The sequence below is a fragment of the Cygnus olor genome, chromosome 4 (genome assembly GCF_009769625.2).
Source record: "Cygnus olor isolate bCygOlo1 chromosome 4, bCygOlo1.pri.v2, whole genome shotgun sequence".
Classification (NCBI taxonomy): Eukaryota; Metazoa; Chordata; class Aves; order Anseriformes; family Anatidae; genus Cygnus; species Cygnus olor.
In genome coordinates, this window is record NC_049172.1 from 52,687,404 (window position 1) to 52,712,076 (window position 24,673).

At 40.6% G+C, this 24,673-nt stretch overlaps 2 protein-coding genes across 3 annotated transcripts in view; both read right to left on the reverse strand.

The window, feature by feature from the left end:
* The window catches only part of SLC30A9 (solute carrier family 30 member 9), a 43,218-nt gene extending 37,117 nt beyond the window's left edge, over positions 1-6,101 (reverse strand). The window contains 2 exon segments of the mRNA XM_040555447.1: positions 1,067-1,574; positions 6,096-6,101. Coding sequence (XP_040411381.1) covers positions 1,067-1,574; positions 6,096-6,101 — 514 coding nt within the window.
* A 5,685-nt stretch (positions 6,102-11,786) lies between these two features.
* TMEM33 (transmembrane protein 33) lies at positions 11,787-21,115 on the reverse strand. 2 transcript variants are annotated; one of them, XM_040554442.1, is made up of 8 exons: positions 20,976-21,115; positions 20,827-20,891; positions 19,667-19,761; positions 19,058-19,245; positions 18,035-18,102; positions 17,102-17,235; positions 15,158-15,241; positions 11,787-13,602 (listed from the first exon to the last, which is right to left on the reverse strand). In XM_040554442.1, exons 2-8 carry the CDS (start codon positions 20,881-20,883, stop codon positions 13,473-13,475), a joined length of 756 nt encoding a protein of 251 aa, XP_040410376.1. In that variant the 5' UTR covers positions 20,884-20,891; positions 20,976-21,115; the 3' UTR covers positions 11,787-13,472. The 2 variants fall into 2 exon arrangements, with proteins under 2 accessions (XP_040410376.1, XP_040410375.1); XM_040554441.1 differs by lacking the exons at positions 20,827-20,891; positions 20,976-21,115 and adding an exon at positions 20,458-20,611.
* Between the last annotated feature and the right edge of the window lie 3,558 nt (positions 21,116-24,673).

Genomic DNA, 24,673 nt, shown 5'->3' on the forward strand with positions numbered 1-24,673 from the left:
TGAAATTCTACAGTCTTTGCAATAGACAAATTACAATATAAGTGTATAAAAAGTCAAATGAGAGGTCACCCTGGGGAAGTAGTTTCAATTTTAAAAGGCCAAAAGCAGAGTTGGATGCACTACAGACCAACCTGTGCTAGCGAGCAGCTTGCTTTGGGCAGTACAAACGCTTCTGCAGACACTCAGTATAACTCCTCCAACCTGACATGCCGCAGGCAAACTATTTGCTTTGGAAAGCATACATTAAATGAATAACAAATTAAATATATATATCAAGCAATGCTGGTAAATCAAGTCATACAAAGTATGACTAATCATGCATGAATAACGCACTACTCAACAAAATAGCCACATTTCAGATAACTGTGGATCTCATGAAGGTACAAAGAACTTTCCTTTTACTTTTATCCTTTATATTGTGGCATTTACATGCGTGCATGCACTGACTTGAACCTTCCAGAAAAACAATTTCACCAAAAAAAAAGTCAAATACGCTTTTATTAACTCTAAACTGTTGCCAATGCGGCAATAGCCCAGGAAATCACCTGGATGCCACCCAGGGAACTCACAAAGACTGCAGTGAACACCTGCCACAAGGTGAGCACTGCTGTTCCCTAAGCATTGGTGCCAACGTAGCACTTCGTTAAAGGAAGGTTATCGGCATGTCTAGCTGACGCTTTTCCTATTACTCTACACAGGCAAAAGAAACAAATAAAGAAAAGAAAAGCCGGTGCTGCGATGCAACCTAAGTGCCTTTATGAGATCTGCGCAGAATTTTAATTTCAGGGGCTCTGTGGCCTGCAGGAGAGGCGTGTGCCCGCTTCGCGGACCCCCATAAACCCCACAAAGCAGGGCTTTATTTCACCTAACTCTTGAAAATTTGGGCTCTCACCCCCAGCCCAGGCCCGGCGAGGGCTGGCGCTGCCGGGTGGGGGCAGGAGGCCCAGGCAGGGCGCGACTTTCCCACCACAGCAGCCCCAGAGCGCTGCGGGGAGGCTCGGCCGGGAGCTGCGGGCCCGGCCCGAGGAGGGAAGGGGTCCCCGGGGCCGTGCCGTGCGGGACTCACCGTGGCAGGCTCGGCGGAGCGGCGCCGCCTGGCCCCGCAGGTACAGCCCGTAGAGGCTGCGGCAGCCCCGCCGCTGGGCGGCCAGCGCCGGCATCATGGCGGCGACCTCGGGCGGAGCGCGGCCGCTCCCCGCCGCACGCCAGCGGCCGCACAAGGGCCGGCGATTCGCATCGGAGAAACCGGCGGCGGCGGCCTCCTTCCCCTCCTTCTCCTCCTCCTCTTCCTCCGGAGCCCGGTCGGAGGCGGCAGCAGGCGGACGTGCGGCGGGGCCCGGGGCCGCCGCTGACTCACCCGGCGCCCCCGCCGCGCCTGCGCCGAGCTGCCGCCGGCTTCCCCTCAGCGCCCGGCCCGGCCTCCCCTCAGCGCCGCGGTTCACCCCGGCGGGGTTTGGCCCTTCCCGCTGAGCCGGGCTCCCCAAAACGCCCTTCGGGGTGCTGCTGGCCGAGGGTCCGAGCTGTGCTGAGGCGGCCAGGGGTGCGGGCTGGGGCAGAGTGACAGCCCAGGAGCGCTACTTCCTACCCTCATAGGAAAGAGATAACAAGGGAGCGTGCAGGACGTGCGGTGGATTTGTTTGCAGACGCAACATTAAACACGTGTGCTAAAGCTGTTTACAGGATTTCCGTGTGAAGTTTGCAAGATTTCTATGTGAAGTTTACAGGATTTCTATGCGAAAACGGTCATCTCTACCCCTAGCTCTGTCTTAAAACACACCTCCCGGGTCGGTGCTAATAAAGCACAATCTAATAAAAAACCTGCTTCTTTCCCCAAAGAGAGGGCCCAGCGGCTGGCCGGCCAGCAGGTGATGACGGTGTCTGCCTGCGCCACCTCCTGCTGCTGCTCTCAGCCGGATTTTGGCTCCAGAGCCGTGAATATTCTTAATGTAAGCATATAATTAGTCTCACCGGCACCACATTACACACACTCGTAAAAAGCGTTTTGGCAACTTGAAGATTTTCCAAGATAGCTTAGGTAATCGTTTATATGACTCTGACAAACTGTCTCCGGCTTCCTTGTCTTCATTTGCACGCTGGGAGGAACATGGAAACTCACCAGGAGTCAGTTGGCTTGGCAGGGAGTTTTGATAATTAATGTACGCGATAATCCACAAAGCATTTGACCACTTAGGAGAATTATTATGATGCCTGTCTTTAACATACCCAATTAGATTTTCAACTAAATTTACTGGCACATAACTTCTTTAACAGTCAAAAAGTGATTGGTATTGCCAATGTACATTTTCCTATAAACTCAGTGGAAGCAGATTGAAGTAAAATACTTCATGAAATAATTAACTTAACACCCATCTTCCCAGTAGCCCAATCACAGCCATACCAGGTGAATCAGGAGCAACTGATGCTGTATCATTACCTACCAGCTGTACAGCAATTGAGTTAAATACTAAATTAACTGCAAGTTGTAAAGTTACAAAGGTGGAGTCAATTCACCAATTTAGTCAGTATGCCACATTCAACCAATGTATGTTTTGCTGGCTGCTTGTTATTTTGGCAAGAGCCTAACAGAAAAAAAAAAACAACACATGAGGTTAATTTTTTAAAAAAAAAAGTTTCCTATCCAGAAACAAATGGGATTAGTAAACTATTTCATATTCTTTTATCCAACTGAATTTACCTTGTATGTTTTTGTTGTTATGAATATGGATCAGGAAGGAAAATAACAAAGCTAGAATAGCATAGACAATAGATATTACTGGTATTTACCAGAATTTACATGATCAAGGGCTCCCAGTGAACCTATACTGATGAATGTACCTCCAAATGATAGGAACTGTTTACATGTTTTCATACATCTAAACTGTATTAAACAAGTTTAACCTATGACAAAAGATTAGATACAGCCATAGTGACTGGATGAGGTATTGGTTCTCACTGAGGGGCAACATTTTCTTTCAGTATAGTCAGAATTGCATCCTAAGGTTTCCACAAAGAATAAGTTATTCAGTGGCTATTTTAAGCCCTTATGCTATGAAGTCAAGCCAGTTTAAGAAAAAAAAAATTCATTCGATTTACTACATTTTGAACTGATAAAAAATATTTAAAATCTCTTCAGAGATCCCCATTATGAGAGGAGAAAGCGGAAGGCAGATCATTTCCCTTAATAAACCTTTGCAGGATTTTCCATTCATTAAGTGATGTTGCAGAACAGTTGTATATTAGTGAATCTGACGGAGGCCATTGGAGCCATTGGAGAACTCCTTTTCCAAGGTTATATGCTGCACCAATTCCTTGCTTGTACATGGGCTTCTGTGCCTTCTGAGCACCTGGTGAGGAGACAGAGCAGGTTACTGGCTGCACCACACGGCCACCTGGAAATACCTGTGGACACATTTGGGGCTGATCCTGCCCAGCAGTGCCACTGAAGAGGCTATTTACCCTTCTCCCTTTGCTGACATAAATATCACATGAAGATTTTGATATATTGCTCATTACAAGAGGAAGGCTGGCTACCATAAGAGGGTCATTTCCTCAGGCTTTTTTAACAGAAAAAAAGTTTTAAAAACGGAAAACACAAAATAATATTAGAACCATGTTGAATAAAGCACATTACCTTTTCAGTAAAGACTTCTACAGATTTTAAGTTGCTTTACAGCATTACAAAGTCATTCACAAAGTACAGGGACTGCATAGTACAACCCTTTTAAGATTTAGAACCCAACGAGAAGCTTGCAAAATTTAGCTGTAAGCAACTTTAAATAAAGGCAGATGACTGAACCGAAATACAGACCTTGGGAAACTATTTCTTCTGCATTCCTGTTCGTTTAAAAGAAGTTGATAAGTGACTGAATTACTGAAGCTACAACGTGACCTTGCGCTGAAATTCTCCAATGTTACTGCTTAGCAAAAAAAAAAAAGAGTCTGTGATTTGGTAAAGTCTAATATACAGAGAAGGATTTTAGCGTTCTTTATTTGAGAAGTGATGCAACAAAGGCAGTTGGAATATTTCCAACTCTGAAATTCATTAACAATTTCAAGTACACTGGAAGGGATTTGCATGACCTCAGAACAGCCACAAGAGCTGAGGTAAGAACTTAATATAGTTTAAGAAATTGCCGTGGTATTCCCATAACATTGATATGTTAAATGAAAAACACACAGGCAGTGTTTTTAAAAGGAAGAGACTGTTTTGATTTTGTACCTTATGATCCTACTCATATTTTGTTAACACCAAAGGTGTACTGATAGGTTTTTGTGTCTGTGTGTTTTGTTGGTTTTTTTTGTTTTTGTTTTTTAATGTATGAATACAGAAAGGGGTCGATCCAGTGATCCCAGACAGCCTTTAAGTTCTCTGTGTAACATATTTAAATTAATGGAAAAAAATATTTTGTGGCAGATTGGTGCATGGGGGAAATGGCTCTTCTGAAGCAGAAAATGAAGAATCTACAACTCCACTCCAAGTCCTGTACTACTCCAGGTCTGTAAGTATTTCATTGCCACTAGGTCAAAGATCAAAATAAACTAGAAGTATGTATTTTTAGTTTCCTGCATGTGGACAGGAGTTTGTAATTATTCACATGCAGTTCATTCACCTAAACACCAGCAGTCAGCTTCTTGAACTTCATCTAGCTGCAATCACCAGTCCTTTTGCACCCAGCAAAAATCGAGAGGTCCCTAACACTGCTCCTGGGTCATCCTGCTGCTGGAGAGGCTCTCAGTCCCCTCACACCACAGGATGACCTCCTCATCATTTCCTTGGGCCTCCAGGTGCCACAGGCCTGATTTTCTGAGAGGCAAAGTGGGAGTCAGTACTGCACAACTGGTGGAAACGGGAGTACAGGAAGAGTAGGGCGGGGGTGGAAACGGAGTTCCAGAAGAAAGGAGAGCAGAAAGCAACAGGAGATAGGACAGGGAAAGAAAGGAAGGAATATCAAAATAGGAGAAAGATGAGATAAGGGATGGAGACTGACAGCAAGCATGGAGGCAGATGTATCATTTGGTCCTTTACTTAGTGCATAAGACATCAGGACAGCACAGGTGCGTCTCCATAGTTTGGGAAGCCTCCATTGCCACTGTTGTTGGTACACACTGGAAAACTGGGCAGTGGTGCACCCCTACCCTGGTCAGGCCCTCAGAGCCCTATCAGAGACTGGGGCTCACCAGGAGTGAGCCTGGATCAGATCTTCCAGAGGAGGTGTTGTAGTAAATGATAATAGGTGGATTTGCATTAAAAACCAAGAATTTAACATGTCAACACAGACACTTCTTTTAATACTCTTTAAATATAGTTTTTATAAAGGAAAGTATTACACTTCTAAAGAACTTGCTCTCCCACTGGTGAATGGGGTCACTTGCATGCCTAAACAAGAATCAGTGGGACTTATACTGGGGTGCACGCAGCTATAATCAAATCAGGGAAAAGGGAAAGATTCACACAGCTGTGCACCAATAATCATGCCAAGTATATCCAGAAGTGTGCACTGAGTGGTTATCTGAGAAAATGGGGGTGGGAAGATCACTGTTCCTGTATCAGTAATCCCACACCTACACACATCGGTAACTACACACGTAGGTAAGACTCCGATTGTAAAGCAGCAATAGCCTAGCAGAATCCCCATTCCTTATTGCTTACTGTAATTACTGTGCTTTACTGTCAAATCCTTGCAGACAAAGGTTTTAGAATCTTAGAATATTATGGGATGCTCTTAGATCATAGGGCCTTTTAGCTTCCTAACAATTGTGTCTAACTAATCAGTCACAAGCCAAAATGTTTAAGTCATAACCATAAGTTCATTTTTCCTTTGATTTCATTTCTAACGCATAAGGAATGCAGATACTTGTGAAACCAGAGTGCAATGACTCATGAAAATAACATTCCTGAGAAACAGGAGGAAAAAGTTTTAGTGTAGCCAATAGACCTGAGGTGCACATTAACGTGTTTTGCTTCACGGATGCAAGGCAACCACTAGAGGTCAGTTGTTTGGAATAAAGTCAGCACACGAAAGAACAATTCCATTGCACTTCAGCTGACCGAATCAGTCAGGTAAAATTTCCAGCCATTCTGGAAGAGAACTTACCTCCATCCTAAAGCAGAAAACTAGTTTAAAATTACAAAACAAACAGTGCTAGGTATATAATACTCACTCTGTTGAGGTAGCTACTCTTATCTGAATAGTTACATGCAGACATGCATAAGACAGGAAAAAGCTTCCAGTATCATCAGCCCTAGTCTCCTGTTACTGCACATCATACCATCTTGCATGAACAAATAAAACACCAGCTTAAAAGCAAAATTGCTCTTTTGCCCCCCAAAAAATTTTAAGAAAAAAATTGGTTTAAGGAATACAAAGACAGCTTGTCTAATGCTTTTGAATATCCAAAGACATTAAAAACTCCTACACAGAGCAAGTATCTTTACAGAAATATTTCCCTTACAAAGGTGTAATGTTCTGCAAAGAGAAGGCTGGCAGAGGCTTTTTTTAATCAAACAGCAAAGTGCATGAACATATTTAAATGAGAAAGATAAAAATACTACATGTTTTATCTATTAAGTTACTTATCTGCTACTGTAAGTATATATACACAACATCAATCTGCAGCACATAAACATCGGGGCAGAGGTAAGCAAGCTGTTTGGCTGCAAAGAGCAATGGTAAAAAATGAAAGAATTAGAAGTGTGAGTAGAACCACCGGACACTTCAGAAATGCATGCTAAACTGATGCTTGAAGCTATTAACTATACTATCTAAGCTTTCAAAATTCCTCTGTATTATACACTTCCAGCAGTGTTATAATGCCCATGGACACACTAGAATTCAGAAGTGTGTTTTAAATCAACTCCAGATTCCCACGTGCTATTACAAAAAACTGCTACGCCCTAGCTAATGACAGCTTTGGTCAGACCCTAGCTTAAGCTGCTATAGTGGAAAGAAATTATGTTGAAAATGACTGACAGGCAAACATTTCAAAACACAGTTTGGTCAGATTTTCTAGACAAAATATGTGAATCTAAATAATGCAAATTCCGAAATGTTAAAGTGGATCTGTTCTGTACCTGTCTTTGCACACTGAAGCAAACATATACCAGGACAAAAACCTTTGGATGTGCACATACATCTTCGTCTACATCACCAATATAAAAAGGTAACAAAGCAACAAGAAAATAGAAAAGCTTAAAAAAGCCAAGAAGCCCAGCAGTAATATAGGCCACAGTAAAACTTTATTTCTCTGCTTTTCCACTACAGGAGCCTCAAACAATGGACAGGAACGCAATCCCACAGCAGCTTTTTCCATTTTAAGCAGACCAAAATCGGCCCGCCTGCTCTCGTACAACATGGCAATCTGAAGATGCTATTCCAATGGTATTTCAATACAGAATAAATTAGCCCATCTACAGCTAGAAACCTTAAGTACTGTCCAGAGGATACCAATGTCATAAAACCATGAATGGTAATTTGGGGTTTGTGAAAGCTAGAGCACTCCACAGGACTTCCATACCTCTATTACACAGAACTGAGTTCTTCCCTGTTTTCATTTTTCTCTTCTCCTCCTACCTTCATGAAAGCTAGAGCTGACATTGCTTTAACCCTTGCTGGTAATCTAGCCTACACCATCATCATCTCTCATTTTCAGCTTGATTTTCCTATGAAATATCTTGACCAACTGATGCACCACCTTCATCCAACAAGCTCTTGATGTTCACTTCCGCACCAACATGCAGATTCATAGAAACACACATCACAAATGAAAATACCATGATCCTCACTTATTCTCAGGGAAACCAGTTTCCTCTTCCCAGGTAGGAATCTAGACTGCTCTAACACTTGCCTCACAAGCAAGGTATCAGGGTCAAGCACAGGGAACTCTGGATAAAGGGTGATGAATTCCCATTAACCATTGTTCTCTTTTAAAAGCAAGATCTTCTGTGACTCCTTAGAATATAATCTACACTGGTGTTTCTCCAGAACTAGCCTAGATAAAATAAAACCTATATGATCTGAGCTGGGGTTGAACAGAAGTCAGCCGTTTAACATGCCATCACAAATGAGCTAAGTCTAGCCCACAAGAGGGTAACAGTCACATTTTTAACTATACTGGCTCATGATTTTGCTTACTTTTTACAAAAGATATTATTCAACAGATAAAAATTCCAAGTAATCAAGTGTTAGCTGAGACCAGATTTCAGATCAGCAGTTGCTCTTATTTAGCTACGTGTCTATGATGATATCACACAAGTAATCTATCTGAAGATTCACAGAACAAGACAGGACTCCTGCCAAAACACAAACATACAGTTAAGTTGCTCTAACACCTGCACTGAAATATAGCAGTAGACTGAGCACATAGGTAAGTTTTCACAGAAGTTGGTGTTACATATAACAAGTGTAAAGCAGAATGGTTCTAGTGACCGAAAAAACAGGGATCAGCTTTTCATTTTGATATGCAGCTTGACATTTTTCTCCAGAAAATTAAATAAACTGCAGAAACTCACTACATCCTGCTCTGTTCTAAACAAAACAAAACACCCAACACACCTAAAACATTTGGCATGTAAAGCTTTTGGTCAGGATCTCAAACACAAATCTAAACTAAAACTACAAATGCAGTTTTGCAATGTAACATCGGTAGTATTTTAAATCCAGAAAAAAACTATACAATTTGATTTCAACATCAACAAAACCATAGCTGTATCAATACAGAAAACAATTTAATTTGTTTTGAAATAAATATTTGACATACAAAGCATATACAGTGAAAAAGGGTCACAATAAATTATAAATGGAGTTACTTGCTCATTCGCTGAGAAAAGCCCTTGGTATTTCCAATTTCATACCATCAAATTTATCATTCTTGCTGATTTAAGCACAGCACTAAACAAATATGGATCCCAGTGCTTTCTTTCACAGGTACTGGCATGGATAATTTACTGCAGTGATCCAATTTGAAAATCAGTAGGGACCAGTAAATCGCTGCATAAAAGAAAGAGCGAATGAGGTGCTTTTTCCTTAGTGTCAGCAGCCTGCTATTATTATGTTTATTAGATTTTCTTGAAAGGGCTTCACATTTTCTCAAATATGCAGGAGAACTATATTTCCCCTCTGAGCCTTACATTAGCATTTTGTGCCTCAGTCCTTGAATACAAGTAAAAGATGATTTTTTCAATTCATTTTAGAAGTTTGTGCCATCTGGATGGCACCAAACTAAGCAATGAAACTCCCTTACCTGTACAATATCTGCTATTATCACAGACATAGCTTTTGCAGAAAAGTTAATAAGTAATGCTGACAGTTTATAAAAAGGTTATTTTTGAATCCACATTTAAGATTAAATTCAATTACATTATCCATACTGATAATGCATCTTTGCAATAAAGGATTGCTTAAGGATCTATCCTTAAAAGATGATTTAAAACTCAAGGCCTGATTTTTCCTGTGATTTTTTTTAAAGAAACTTACACCCTGTTAAAAGTTACATTACAAAGATACCGATCTATTTTTGTATAAATAATTTTAGCCATAAATACGTACACTGCAGCAATTAAAAGTTATAGACAACTGCAACAGATCAGCATACCCCATTAATATCTGGCACAGAAAAGTCCTCGTGATCTCATTCTGTCACATGTTTCTTCCCTCAGCAGAAGGAAAACACCAGGGGCCAAACCTAGCTCTTGCACATAGGAAGCAATTTTTGACAATAGAAGCTGTTCTAGCTCAATCGTCTTTACCACCCTTAATCCGAGCCCTGCAAGGTATGGTACCTTTTGGAAACAGGACCAAGTCATACATGATACAGAAACAAATCAGTCTCCCCAGTGTTTATCCAATTTTTTTTTCCCCTGCTCTGCCAGAGCTCTTGTATTGCCTCAGACAAGCGAACTTTCCTCCCACATCTCAGTTCCTGTCTGTAAAATGAGCAAGAACTCTACTTCCTTATTAACAAGGGATCTGTACAGCAAATGTTGCAAGGTGCCTAACGATAAAAAGGTCCAACACAGTTAGCAGTTCAAAAAACGTCAGAACAAATACTGGTTCATGACTATAATAAAGTTCATTAACATGGAACTTAAAATATTGACAAATATTGCTCCCTTTGAACATCCATCATGGAACAGTTAGCATTTCTATTATGAATGGAACAAAACATAAGACTGACAGCACAAAGATGATGATGAAAGATTAAAATTAAAAGACAACAGAGGAAAGGATGGATGCACTAGGGGATTACTTTGTAAGGAATTTCAACTGGCAATAGCTGCTCCCAACAGCCCCAATTGGTCCTGATGCTTTATTTATCTACAGCTGAGAACAGACAAGTGTTATGCTGGAATATCACTTCTACAGTAGGCTTGTGTGCAGCAACAGGTGGGTCTGCCCACAGACTTATCCGACTTATTGACTCATGAAATCTTAAGACGATAAAAGCAATGACCGGTGTGATTTATACTAGTGGAAACAATTACTGTATCAGGTAGGCAACCTTTCACTAGGACAAAAATTCTTCTGCTTTGTATTTGGGGGACACAAACATTTTACAGTCAGTTGGAAAATTTCTGTGACTTCTGTTACAGCCTTCGCATCACAGCTAGCTGTTCACAGCAAAGCAACACAAAAAAAAATTCTCAAGCTGCTCGAGCTGTCAGGACATAACCAGCATTTCACATGCTAATTTAGTTGTTAGTACAGAAACAGTCACAGTTATAATGAAACAGGCACAAGGACAACATGTTTTTGCTAGCACTGAGAAAACTTGGTCTTATCACTTAGGCAGCATAAGGCTACAGTAAATAAAATCAAAGTTGATGCAGAGTGCAGGTCAGTCGCCCAATTTATTCTGCTTTTAAGTTCTTCTTATCCCATTGTTCCATATTTTTGTGGCACATCAGTCAGGTAAGTTTTACCAAGCCACAAGCAAAATCCAGGCCTCAATTTTGTCAAGCAGCTCTTGACAAAGCCAATAATATAATACTAGACAAATCAGCTTCCATTTATGAAAATATTCCTCCTCAGTCCATTTTTAGTACTACTTAAAGAAAAACTGCACAAAAGATTCCATATCCACATTTAAACTCTTACTTCATGACACTGTCTTCCAACTCTCTACTTACTGCAATCTCATTCACTTATTCCTTTTAAACATCCTTGCCCATTCAGAGTTGGATCTGACTTAACATCCTTCAGTTACAGTTGCAATACCTCATATCCAATTTACACTAATTTAATAGTGATTGCATACACTTAAAGGAACAGTAGACCACACTTGTAACAGCAGTCTTAGACCACAAGAACTGGCTCAGATGAAACATGTCGCTCTCCTTACAGAAATTAACAAAGCATTTATTTGCCTTCCATCCCCAGTATGGGGGACCATCTTAGACAACCAATTTAAAAATCAGCAGAGGGCTGAACGGAACCCGATGTCACCACTCAAACATATTATGTAACATGAAAGAGGCTCTAGAACAGTGCTGAAGAGTTGAAATGGTCAGAAATAGGTCTAGATTTCTGTTCGGATACCATTATTACAGTGCTTATTCATAGGTTAAGTTTTGAAATAAAGTGTCATAAAGTTTTGCATTTTAGAAGGCAAAAATTTCCGATAAGATGATTTAGAGGTGCACAAGATGCTGACTATGTCTCATGTCAGGAGCCCAGGTGGGAATAAGAACACATCCACATACACACACGGGACTGCATTCTGCTCAACTTCCAGGTTCAAGTATCAACATGTTCTGTTAAACAGAAAATAAGCTTGAAGAGCATAGCAAATTACATTTAACACTCCTTTATTTGTAGTAGAAAATTTAGTTTTTATAAAATCCTCAAGTTACAGGATATACATATAGTGAAACTTGTTGCAAGTCTTAGCAGCTGTAGAGCAGTACTGCATGCAATTGCTTCTGCAGTATGCAAGTGTTCTATAAATAGCTAATCATGTTCAGAGAGCAAGATGAAAATTCAAAGAGTATCATATTCAATTACCAAAAAACAGGTCTTTATCAGTACCAAGAGGTTGAGCAAAAAATGAAATAAGGGTATAAATACACATCTCTGAACTAGCACACTAATACAACTGAAAAGGCTGAACGATATCCACATCACAAAAGATAACTCAATAGTTACAGAAAAATACTTTGCGTCAAGACTGTTTGCAGAAGTGTTTCATGTAAGACTCCTCTGACCCAGGGAGAATAGTGAAGCACAGTACTTTACTATTTTTACAAAAGGCCAATGAATCCCATTCAACTGTATGTAATTAGAATATTAACATAAGCTACAGAAGATTAGGCAAATACTTTGCCTTGGATTTATGGAAAGGCATTGTATTTGGACAGATAATATTCTTTTTCCATGACCTACCTTCCAGCTGTTGGGTGAATGCATAATCAGCACTCAATTTAATATTCACTTCTGTACTTATGACTGATCTGAAGGCAGCATCATAAAATGGATTTAGGCCAAAAAATCCCACAGCCATTTGTTTCAATAGCTGCCTGAATAGGTGCAATCCTTTATGCAAATTTCCCATCATGATGAGTCTCAGAAACTGGAAGAACAATTTATACAGAGCTAGCTACAGATTAATTTTCTAAAGAGTAGACATGCTTGAATTACCACAGTCTCACATTTGTGTAGACACAAGAACACATCCGCAATGATTCTCCAAAAGTTACTACATTTACATTGATTAGTTCACTTAAGAGATGGTTAAAAGTTTAAGCATTACATCTTTGTCTGAAAAGCCTCCAGGTCAGCAATTTGGCTTGGTAAAACATCTCGTTATGACAAGAGAGCTGAGTTTTCCGTGGTCAGAGTCTTGAGATTTCTCCCAACAACCTAATGCAAAAGTACCACAAGGTAAAAGCTTGGAAGGGTTATCTTTAAGTAACATTAACAGAAATAGGCTCTCCTTCAGAAAGAGTGTTAACTATGCCAGCGTGATGGTCTTTAATTCGTTTTGTTAAATTCAAAGTGGGCCGTATTTTTACACCGAATATAGTAATTTAGACAAAGTAATTCTACAGATATTTTTAGTAAGCAGAAGAATACTGTCCAAAGTGTACTGCATAGGTGTGTGCACCAGTGCTACCTACTGGAGACGTCCTACTGTAGCAATGCTTCCAGTCAACATAAACCTACGAAGCACAGACTTAAAAATTTTTAATCAATGCCCAACAACTCATGATTTCTAGAAAACAACTCTGTAAGACTGGGCATGTTTTAGATATAATGCAGCTACTTCCCCCACACACACCAATTAGCAATATAGCACAGTAATTTTAAGTTTCCATGACTTGCTTTTGATATGCTAAATTTTATATTATCTCCAAGAAAAGCATATACACGTTTTTATACAGCCTGGAGTAAGATCAGTGTAAAACCAGGAATTTATAATCATCAGCAGAAGTGCCAGCTGCTCATAATGTTCACAATAGATGAGTGTCTGAAATTCGGCTATGCAGCAGTTGGTGCCAATCTGCTTATAAAGGAAATGCTGCTGAGACATAGTCTTCTTACAAAAACAGGGCATGAGGGCTTCATTATTAGGTGTTCAACAACAATTCTCAGCTCGGTGAACAGAGTCCTGAAACAAAGAGATTTAGTCATACTTAAACATAGTATTAAAATGCTATAGCATTCACCAGAACTAATATCTAAATGACTAAATCTAATCTGAACTCTAACTCTAATTTATCTAAATAAGTGACTACGGTCACTTATTTTAAATTTATTTAGAAAAAAAACACATCACTGCTAGTCAGTGAGTTCTAAACATCAACTCAGTGTTGCAGCATCTTGCAAGAGCTTCAGAATTCTTGTCCTTTAAACATTAATATTTTAAATCAACTTTAACTCAGCCACTTCCATTGGAGGACATGGAAACAGCAGAAAAATAAAATCCCACATTCAAGGAAAAAAAAAAACAGCCACACTGGGGGAAGGCAGGAGAGAAGAGTGGTGCTTTTTCAGAAGTACCATAAGAATTTGGGAGGCAATGGAAGTGGTGTGTTAGTGCTGCTTCTCACGAGAATGCAAGAACCCTGCACTCTAGGACCAACTCTTAAACGGACGGACCTGAGAAATAAAACTTGTAACACTATCCTCACTTAAAACTACAGAAATACCATCAAAACAACTGGGAGAACAGTTTCTTTGGACAACCTAGTCTAGTGGGAGGTGTCCCTGCCCCAGCAGGGAGGTTGAAACAAGATGATCCTTAAAGGTCTCTTACAAGCCAAAACATTCTCTGATTCTATGAAGTTATTCTTAGTGCATAACTTACGTTCATAGACTTGTTAAAAAATACACATAAGAGTGAACAATTGATTTCTTACAAAATAGTAGGCAATAGGAGGCAATCAAGCTTATGATTCTCAGACCTGTCTTGGCATACCACAGCAGCCAAAGCTGCTTCCTTGGTACTTTATCAAGCCTTTTTCTAATCAGGCAGTGATCAGACTAGAAAAGTACGTTCATGAAATCTTACATTATGCAAAGCTCATCATGAGAAAAATCCCAAGAAAGCACTGACCTGAGCAAACCCTCAGATATATTCAGAGTCTCAAAGTTAAAAGCAATGGAAGCTGGTCAAGCCAATGCTAATCAATAAGGCTTTATTTCAATTATAATAAAGCTAATTTACAAATCTAAAGGAGGTAATTAACATGTTTTAGATCATACGTGTTTAAGATCTTTTATTTCTTCAGTTGATGTATATCAAACAAGTTTGTAAGCATCTGTTCTCACGTATGGTTAGTCCTAGATAGGCATGGAACCTAAAAATAAGGATGTCTGTCCGATAAGTGGTTGCAGAACAATGAAAAAGACTTCCTTCTTCCAAACTTTCTTCTCCCAAAGCACAGTTTTAATTATGCAAGCATGTTCTGAAAACTCCTATTCAATGATGGTACTACACTCCAGAAAAGTTCAGCTACATAAAATAAGCATGACCTTGAATCAGGTGTGGTAGGGTTTTGGCATTTTTTTTTTTAAAGCTATCCAAGGCATATTCTATATTCTACAGTTACCATTTGCACATTTACTATTAAAGAGTTATGCATCTATCACAAAGAAAAACTTCTGAATGCCTGAACACTACCCCGTTAAATACTAACTTCCAAAATCAATTTAATGCTTACCGACAGTATGGATTTCGCCGAGAGGAGTAGCGTAATGTTAGAAACCTATAGTAAATGAATGGCTGGAGCAGACTCCCCTGACCACTGAAAGAGAACAGAGAGGCAGAGCTTAATACCGGTTTTAAAAAGGTCAGGATTTCCCATAATAAAAGCAAGAAAATTATTTCAGCGCAAAAAAGCCTGGCTAGGGCCATATTTATTCAGACAATCTAGATCTGACAACAAAATACACACATAACCATTCCTTTACAAAGGCAAAAGACTTATAGAAATGAAGTATTACAGTTTTCACATTTGTTTTATATTTAAATGTTCTATCCACCTCACTTCTGGTGACTAAGACTAACCAAAGTGACAGTGAGGCCAGTCTAGTATTAAGAAAACTCATGCTGGACAAGCATGGACATTGGCTGACAGTAGTAGTCCTGTTACAGTGAGCTCTTCCAGCCCTAAGCATAGCACTTTTAGAGTCTGGACCATATTTATACTCTTTTTTTTTTTTTAAAGAATTCAGAAAACAATGGAAACTATATGTTTTGAGATATAAAAGTTAAACATATCAAACTGTTTTAGTTACTCTGAAATGAGGTCTTTATACCTTACAAAGCTGCTGTTCCATGCATGTGACAGTACTACAAACCATTCACAAAATACAGAAATACCTTGAGTTTAATTGACTGAAGCTTCTTTATATAATGTAATATTAAAATTCTGCATCAAATTGTACACTACATCACAGCACCAGTAGCTAGCTCCTTCAAATATGAACAGTATCTTTAGCCAGAATATAAAAAATAAAGTGAAAAGGGAAATGGGCTATGAGGGCAGGGGAGAAGTGTTTCATCTGTATAATATTTACCAGCAATTTAATATGCTTAGCAGTTTGAAGAACAAACTTTCACTATAGTTGCATTTAACCTTTATACTATTTTAACATTTGGTATATGATCTCTTAAAAGCTTCAGTATCTATTACATAGCTTATCAAGTAGCTACACTTCACATGCTAAATTCTCCATAGAGAAAAAAACAAACAGATCTCCCCAAAATTGTAAAGCACTCTTTGTATCCAGTATCTAAACACTCAAGTATCTGTCAGTTGGTAAGTTGCCTTAAAGTGAAATAGAATCCATCAGGGCTGAAGCACTGAAGGGTTCAGCTGACATATCATAAGACACAGACAAATTATGTTTCTGTCAACTTCCAGGAAAATAAAGCCTCCCTTCTACTGCCTTTGAGACCACTCAGGACAAATGCTCTCACTGTGCTATGGCATGCATAGAACAAAGGGCATTAATCACTCTCCAAATATTAAAAGGCAGTAACTCAAACTTCAGTGATTTTCAGGTCATTATATCTTTGTACATGTTGGAATCCTACTGAAGTTGCAATCTTAAGAGCCCTAAAATGAATTCAACAGGCTGCACATAGACACAGCGGGCAAAAATAATGAATTAGAAAGAAGCAAAGGTCTCTGGTGAGAAGTAACATGGGAGAAGACATAACCCACTCCTACTTGTATGCTTCTAGCACAATGAAATTCTACGCCACTTAAACTTCTGGGATCCAATAACCAAAAATAAGAGTAAACAGACACCTTCAGTGAGGCTGAAGATCAATATTCTATTACACTGACCAAAATTATACTTACTGAACTACATAGGTAAGCTTAAGTTATAGATGTGGAAAAGCTGGGATTCAATCCAACAATGTCACTCATGCTATGAAACTGAGTTTTTTTTTTTCCCATGCCCATCTATATCAGAATGAGTGCTGTTTGATTTCACAATACATCAACTGCAACATCAAAGAATCAAATAAACTAAGTTCAAGCCTTGATCAGATATACCACAAACTGAGATCCTTGTAACCCACAGAGAATTCACTGCAAAATATACTTGTGTAGAAAGTTTCTAAATCTAAAAGTATTTATGATGATTCTTACCTGAAGAGCATAAAAACTGTAGCTGGCATCAGAAAAATTTCATTGCAAGCAATGAATTTTAGAATATTCTGCTGATTAGCATTCAGTTTCTCTAAAAGATTTCTCAGAAAGGGCAGACTATTTGAACCTCGTGCCTTTAAAGAAGAAAAAAGTGCCAGAAAACATACAAGTTATACTGATCTTCTCTAGCAGAAGAAATCAAAATATTAACATTTACCATTTATGACTCATTTCAGCATTTTAAGCCTAGATCCTTTAAAGGGATTGAGATTAGTATTGCAAAGAAAACCACTGACGGCATAGAACCCCTATTAGGATAATCATTAACAATCTCAGCAATCATAGCAGCATGAAGTTCAATTAAAAACGTAAAGCATTGCAAATCCCTCATCCACCCGTTTTAGGTTCAACTACATAGAGCTAGCCACCAGCCTTGTTCTTATTCTGTGCACTAGGATGAAGTGCCTATGGCAGCAATATGGCCTAGTAAGGAAAACTGGAAGTTGGAGTTAAATAAAGCTGTTGAAGACTGAATACTGAGCAGCAGGTTCACCTGACAAATACTACTGAGCTTCCTAGCCTCACCCTGAAGTTTGGTATTTTACGACTGATACAGAACGTTCAACTTCATAGCATATAGTTTACCCTGAAAAGACATTCAGAAGTTTAGACTCCACTGTTACACAGTAGTTGCTTCCTTCAAAGAAAACCATTTGAAGAAAAATAATTAGCATCAACTCCAGTATATTATTATCAAGTCATAACAGGAGAAAAACAAACCAGAAGACTTTTCAAATTCTGTGCTGAGATTCCATACTGCAATTTCACTAACTCCTCTAAAAGAGCTGAAGGAAACCACAACTACAACTCCCAAACCTGCTTATAATCCCCAAACACACCAACAGTATTAATTATATATCATATCATACTTACATCAAGAACCTTCTTTGTGTATGTGGCAGCGTGAAGCAAAGAGAATAGCAGAACTGGGAAAATACTCACTGAAGCAAGCGATAAGGAAAATTAAAGGCTGCAGAAGTGCATAATTTCTCCACGATATTATGCTAACACACAAGTGATGGCTCTTTGTAAGAGGTTGGTTGGAATGAGTAATACTTGATTAAGACACGTCTATGTCTAAGACTGTATTTATAGCTGTGCCTTTTTCTTCTTACATCTTTTCTTTGCTATGCATTTTTATCAGCTTTAAAATCACTGTGTATGCACATATGCGAAAGTACAGCTTGCACTATTATACACCGTGCGTTTCCATTGAACTGTATTCTTTCTACATGAAAGACACATAAGGCTACTACTTAAAATCTATCATATATATGTAGTCACATTTTTATAAACAGAGGCTGTAAAATGCATTTCATCACCAAAGAACATGCAGCTGCCAGCAGTTCAGATCTTAGAGAGCAAGAACACAGACATTCCTCTGCCAGAGTAGGACATTAAGCGTACACATACAAAACGGCACAAAGAAGAGCTACTTCTTAAATGTCAGCTTTGAAGAGCCACAGGAGTAAGTCCTTTTTGCAGTCTTCATCTGCCTAATAATGTATCTGAAAGACCTATTATGGAAAAATTGCATCTTTACATGCCCTACTTGTAGTAGAGTTGTACATGAACCCTGTACTGGTAATAAACGAAAGCTATCAACTTCTCTTAAAGGATCACGTGAGACTAGTCATAAAATATACTGAACTTAAGTCTCAGGAAAAGAAAATACTAGAAGTCAAACTGCTGGCTCCTAGTGCACTAGTTACAGAGGTGATTAACCTGAATATGGATCAACAACATAAGCCTCTCCTATTTTACATGGAGTATGTTCTATGAAAAGCAAACATTCTAGTTTAAATTAGTTTTCCCAAATCATAGAACAGGTGATGAAAAGAATCCAGTTTTTAAGATATTTAAAAACATTACCAGGATGACACAAGCAAAGGATACTTGTAACAGGGTAGGAATTCACAAAGATCAGAGAGTACAACAGGTAGTGGCAGCTGTCCTCCAGCAAAGCCTGGGCCAGAAATGCCCTGCTAAGCTGAAAGTGCGGGAGCCTTTGGTGTAGTCGGAGAGCACTAGTAAAAGCATTTGCCAGCAAGGCACGCTGATAGAAGCTTGCTGCTTCATGCAACCTGCAAATCATCAGAGGAGATGTTACCATAAGAACCAAGCCCCTGCTCAGAAGTCTTTCACCCTTGAGAATTGCATCACAATTGCACAATACCTGAAGTACTTCTATTATCGTACATAAGAACTAGTAAGAAAATAAACTCAAAAATTGATAATACTGACTTCCTGACAATGCCAAAGCTAAAATAACTCAATTCTGTTAACTACACAAAAAAAAACGTGGCAAATACTTTATAATTCTTCAACACATTTTCTAAACACATCAACAAGTGTTTTAAGCCAATCTTTAACAAAAGCTGTACTTATAAACCAACCCAGTAAACTAAGTATAAATTTATCCTTACATGAAAACCACTCTATGCAAATGGAGCACGTTTACTTCGTAAATTTTTAAATATTGTTTTTCAATATTAAAGTACATACCCTAGAAGAGGCAGGACAAATAAAGCCGAGCAGTAAACCGTGAACAAGCGGGAAATCCACATTGCTGTATCCAGCTTGTTAGCCATCAGAAATTGCTACATTAGAAGAAAACAAAATGATAAAGAAAACCAACTCCCACAGAAGATGGGATTTCAATATTTGCATATATTGAACGTTCTTCCTTCAGTGTTAAGTTGCAACTCTTTCAACAACCTTGAATCAAATTGTAGCTTGAAGCAAAGGGCTTATTTTCATCCTGTGTGATATTTGATTTATATAACTTTACTAACCAGATAAAAAATAATTAGGCCGCCTCAGAATCAAAAGGCTCCTTTGCATTCTACAACAAATACTGCGTTAAGATCTTCCATGGAGGTAGGGCTTCTATACATACCAACCTCACTGAGCAGTCAACTTCAAAAACTTATCATGCAAGGTCTTTAAGCCTGACTGACTCCTGTATCTGTTGCTCCAAGGCTCATTATAAATATGCACTTCATGCAACTGGGCCTAGAAACACCACCCTCCTTACAGAGAGGAAAAAAGATGGAGTGACTTAAAACTAGCATAACTACATCAGAAGCAATGGCAGCGTTTTAAGCTACGTAATCCTGGCTTCCAAAAAAACAGGAGCTCTCAATAACGTAGAAGCTCTCTTGTTAAGCTCTTCTAACCACAGTCCTCTTCACGCCTTTAGATGGTCCCAGTACCAGAAGGGCCCTAATGAAAAAATAGCATATTGAAGCAATTACACGCCTAAGAAAAGTGTCAAAACGTCGCCTTTTTTCCACCTGCGTTCCTCCCAGCTCGCCTATCACTGCTTCACTGCTTCCACCTTTTGCGTGCTTCATTTTGTGCTTGAGCTTGCCAGGAGCTCCCCATTCACACCAGGAAACCCCTCCCAAACGTGAGCCAGCTTTGGAAGCCAGCCCCTTTTAGGCAGACGACCACAAATTAACCCCAACTGCAGCTGCAGCTATCGTCCCGCACCGCCTCGCACACCAACCACGCAGCCACTTCCACGCGAGGCGAGCTTAAACCCGGCCACCCCCGAGCAGCCGCACGCCACCAGCACGCTCCCACCGAGGCAGCCCACAGAGGGGGCCGGGGCCGGGCCTGCCCCGCGGCCTGCCGTGCCCTGGCCGGGGGCTGCTGCTTACCACGGCCCCGCCGCCGGCTCCGCCTTGCATGGGCCCGTTCTGCGTGGAGTCCGCCATGGCCGCGCCTGCGGGGAGAGAAGCGCCTCAGACGCGGCCCTCAGGGCTCAGGGCTCGGCCCCCGGCCCCGCCGCCGCCCGCCCGGGACCCACCGCGATGGCCACAGCCGAGCGCTCCCCGCACGCCGCCCGTCCCGTCCCGTCGCAGCCCTCCCCCGGATGCGGCCTGATGTCACTTCCAGCGGGCTGCCGGGCCTGCCGGGGAATGTAGGCCCCGTGACGTCACGCTGCCCGCCTCGTGACGTCACAAGGCACTGCTATGAGGTGGGGGGGGGCTGTGGCCGTCGCCATGTGTAGCCCCTCACACGCCCTGCGCCTCCCTGTGGGGCTGGGTGGGGCGGGTGTCCCCACAGAGACACAGGCAGTGCCCCAAGCACAACATGGCGAGATGTCACCACAGGCCTACAGTACGTGGAGGTGGTGGCATCGAGCTGCTAAGGCCCACGCAGTGACATCCCCACATCCGTGACACCAGCACAGCAGCAGGCGTTCATCGCCTCACACTAACATGGGATGGGCGTGTGGGTTCTCCCTCTCACCCTCCTCCTCAAGGGTCACGTCTCCTGCGTGTCCCTGTGTCACGCAGCGCAGCCGTGCCATTCCCTCAGCCGCCTGTTCCCACCAGGCCTGGCATTCGTTTCTCCACCCTGTGTGGTCCATAGAGGGATGGCCTCAAGTTGTGCCAGGGGAGGTTCAGGTTGCAAATGAGGAGACATTTCTTCTCAGAAAGAGCAGTCAGGCACTGGAACGGGCTGCCCAGGTAGATGGTGGCATCAGCATCCCTGGGGGTGTTCAAGGAAAGGTTGGACGTGGTGCTTAGGGACATGGTTTAGTGGGTGATACTGGTGGTAGGGTGATGGTTGGACCAGATGATTTTAAAGGTCTTTTCCAACCTTAGTGATTCCATGATTCTAAATAGACCACACACCATACAGACCACACTCCCCATCAGCTCCCAGCGGAGTGGTAAGCAGCAACAACGTTAATGCTCGCTGCAATGCTGCTCCAGGGAGTCTTTTACCCACTGAGGGCCTAACTGGCTTTTCAAATCCATTTAGCAAGATGCAGCACTAACACGCAGCCCAGCACTATGCCTTAGTGATGTAAATGGGAATCATGAGGCCGCAGAGCCTAGGCGGACGTGCCCCGGTCCTGCATTACTAACAGGGTCACATCGCACAGCAGTGATGCAACCTGCAAATTAACTGTCACACTGCCTCAGGCTGTAACCGTGTGTTTTGATGTCATTGGTTCCCTGTCGTGTAAAAAGGCGAAAAGGGAGCTTCTTCAAAGCTGTATGTGCCCCAACATTCATGCTGCGAGCAGTACCAAATTAAAATGCAGCAGCTTTGAAGTGAGTTTCAAAAATCATTAATCTTTAAAGCTAAAGAGCTTTAATCAAGGACAAGCATATCTGAAATGTTGATGTGAGGACTGAGCTGGATAGCACAAAGCACAAGTCTCCTACTCACTCTGTAACATGTAGCATACCCCATTTGCAAGTTCTTGGAAAGGATTAATGCTCCATTCATTAATCTGTCCCTTGTCTTAATATTGATTTTTTTTTTACTTGATCTGTGCCAGATAGCCACGCAAACACGATTCTGTACCTGGTTAGAGGTCTGTGAATCAAGTATTACTCTGTTGAAGTGGCTTCTAGTAAAATAAGCCACAGCAAGGACCTCAAGAATGCCTATGCCCATGCCTTCGCCTTTTAGCCTCTGTAGCCTCCTGTGGTTTGAACTCCAGGGTTTCTCGCAAGGATGTGCCACAGGTTCCCCCTCCTGGTGACATGGATTCCAGAAACACAAGCCACCTGCTCAAATTTCTAATCATTCCCAGATGCTTTTAATTACTCTTTAGCAGCAAAAAGACATATTTTTTTGTGACCGAGGCTGTTGGAATCAACATCCGCAATCAGCCTCATTTCTGGTTTGTGATAATTAAACTTGAAGATTGATTGGAAAAGGCTCGAGAAAGCATCAGAATGTGTAATGAAATGTATTGACAGGGAAGGAGTGAAGGAAGAGTCAGCTGATAGGGACTCTAATATCATAACAATTACAAGCAAGCTAAGGCTTTAGGCTAATTAACACGTTTCAAATTGAAGACGCAGAACCTGATTTTTCATTTAGTTTCCCAACCACTCATCTCATGCTAAAGTGGCTGCAAAGCAGGCGCAAGAACTACCTGCTATTTGGGGACCATTCTTCTGCAGGTGGAGGACACTCTGTGGGTAAACAGCACTGAGAATTAAAACAGTCAGTGTGTCTACTGGGTGTTCTCGAATGTGTAGTTAGAATACCAGCACACACTTATGTTAAACTGAAATTAAAGCTTTGAAAGGTGGCCCCTGTAAATTAACTGTTACGAGGTTATTTTCTCTGTTATAAAGGAAAATATTAACATACACAGATTTATTTAGGTAAAGCAACAAAATGGAAATACGTATCGAAGACCATCAGAAATTTAGCTCAACAAAACTTAAATGTCAAAAAGGGCAAAGGAAAAAAACACCTTCTGATGAGTCTTCAAGATTATATGCTTCTTAAATTGGCCTAGGATGACAAACCTATGTTGTAGTCAGGAATGCTTGTTTATTCCTTAGCATTTGTAACTTAAGAATGACTGAATGTATGCACATACAAAACATTCACTTCTGGAGTCTGTTTTGCTGTCTGTCTAGTGTCATTTTAGTCTCTTAACACTAAATTTTATGTTCTGTTTTTGCAAAAGTTGTCTTTCACAGATCGGCCTTAATTTAATTTAAATAGAATGCTATTCTGTTATTTATTCCTAAAATTTAATGGCTGCCATACTGAAAAATGGTGCCATACTGAAAAAAAAACTTAATTAGGAATTAGGAAATTTAACAGGAGATATCACACTTGTGTCTTTACAGCTGAGACGTTCCTTTTGTTTTGTACCAATTTTTCTTTTCCTGACTTTCCCCCTCACTTTCATTCTATGTCTGTCATTACTTCTTGTTCGATATTGTCTTTCTTGTTGAGCGATTTGGACCACAGCACTGTTCACTTCAACTTGAGAAAAGACATTAAGTTGTAGTTTCAAAAATTAAGTTTCAGCTATTGGCTTCTCCCTTTCCCAGTTCTTCTCTGCTACGATATTGCTGAATGAGCAGAGAAGAGAAGCAGAAATTGATTCCCATGTTATTAATGATTTGGTTTCCGACAGTTGTAAGGGGATTCTTTCGTACCGTCAAGGCACCCGTTTGCTTACTTCTGCTTCCACTGATGATTGATTGTTCAGATATGTAGAAGAGTACTGTTGTAATTGCCAAGGATTTATCTGTCTCATTAGCAATCCAGTCCCATTTCTTCTCCATGGCAGTCTGACATGATCAGCACAGACATATCTGAAATCACAACTAACACATCTCTCTGTTTCCCCCCAGCGCATTTATAAGCCTATATAGAATTATTGGCACTTAAGGTACCTAGGATCAGCTTTGTCTTAGCTTAAAAAATGATGGATGCTAGGAGATATATTTTGACGTTTCAGGCCCAAACATATACACCTACTTCCACTAACCCAATCTGAAGCCTCAGAGAAAAAAAAAATAATAATAATAAAGAATTTTGGCATGTCTGTAAAATAATTCCTATATTTAAGAAAATATGAATGGTTTGCATTGGTCAGCTCAAACTGAGACTCTGCAGACACTGCAAGTTTGCTAATGCTCACAACAACACTAAGATGTTGCACGGAGTCTTTAGGTCAAATGGATAGAGATTTGCGTGTATACATACAAGCAGTGGCATAGCTGGGCT

Excerpts from the sequence above, each read along its gene's own strand:
- TMEM33 (XM_040554441.1), bottom strand. The coding sequence starts at position 20,517 with ATGAAGCACGCAAAAGGTGGAAGCAGTGAAGCAGTGATAGGCGAGCTG. Across the intron at positions 17,236-18,034 it reads ACACAAAGAAGGTTCTTGAT|GCACGAGGTTCAAATAGTCT; the intron begins GTAAGTATGATA and ends TCTTCTTTAAAG. Across the intron at positions 15,242-17,101 it reads ACAGTTTTTATGCTCTTCAG|TGGTCAGGGGAGTCTGCTCC; the intron begins GTAAGAATCATC and ends GTTCTCTTTCAG.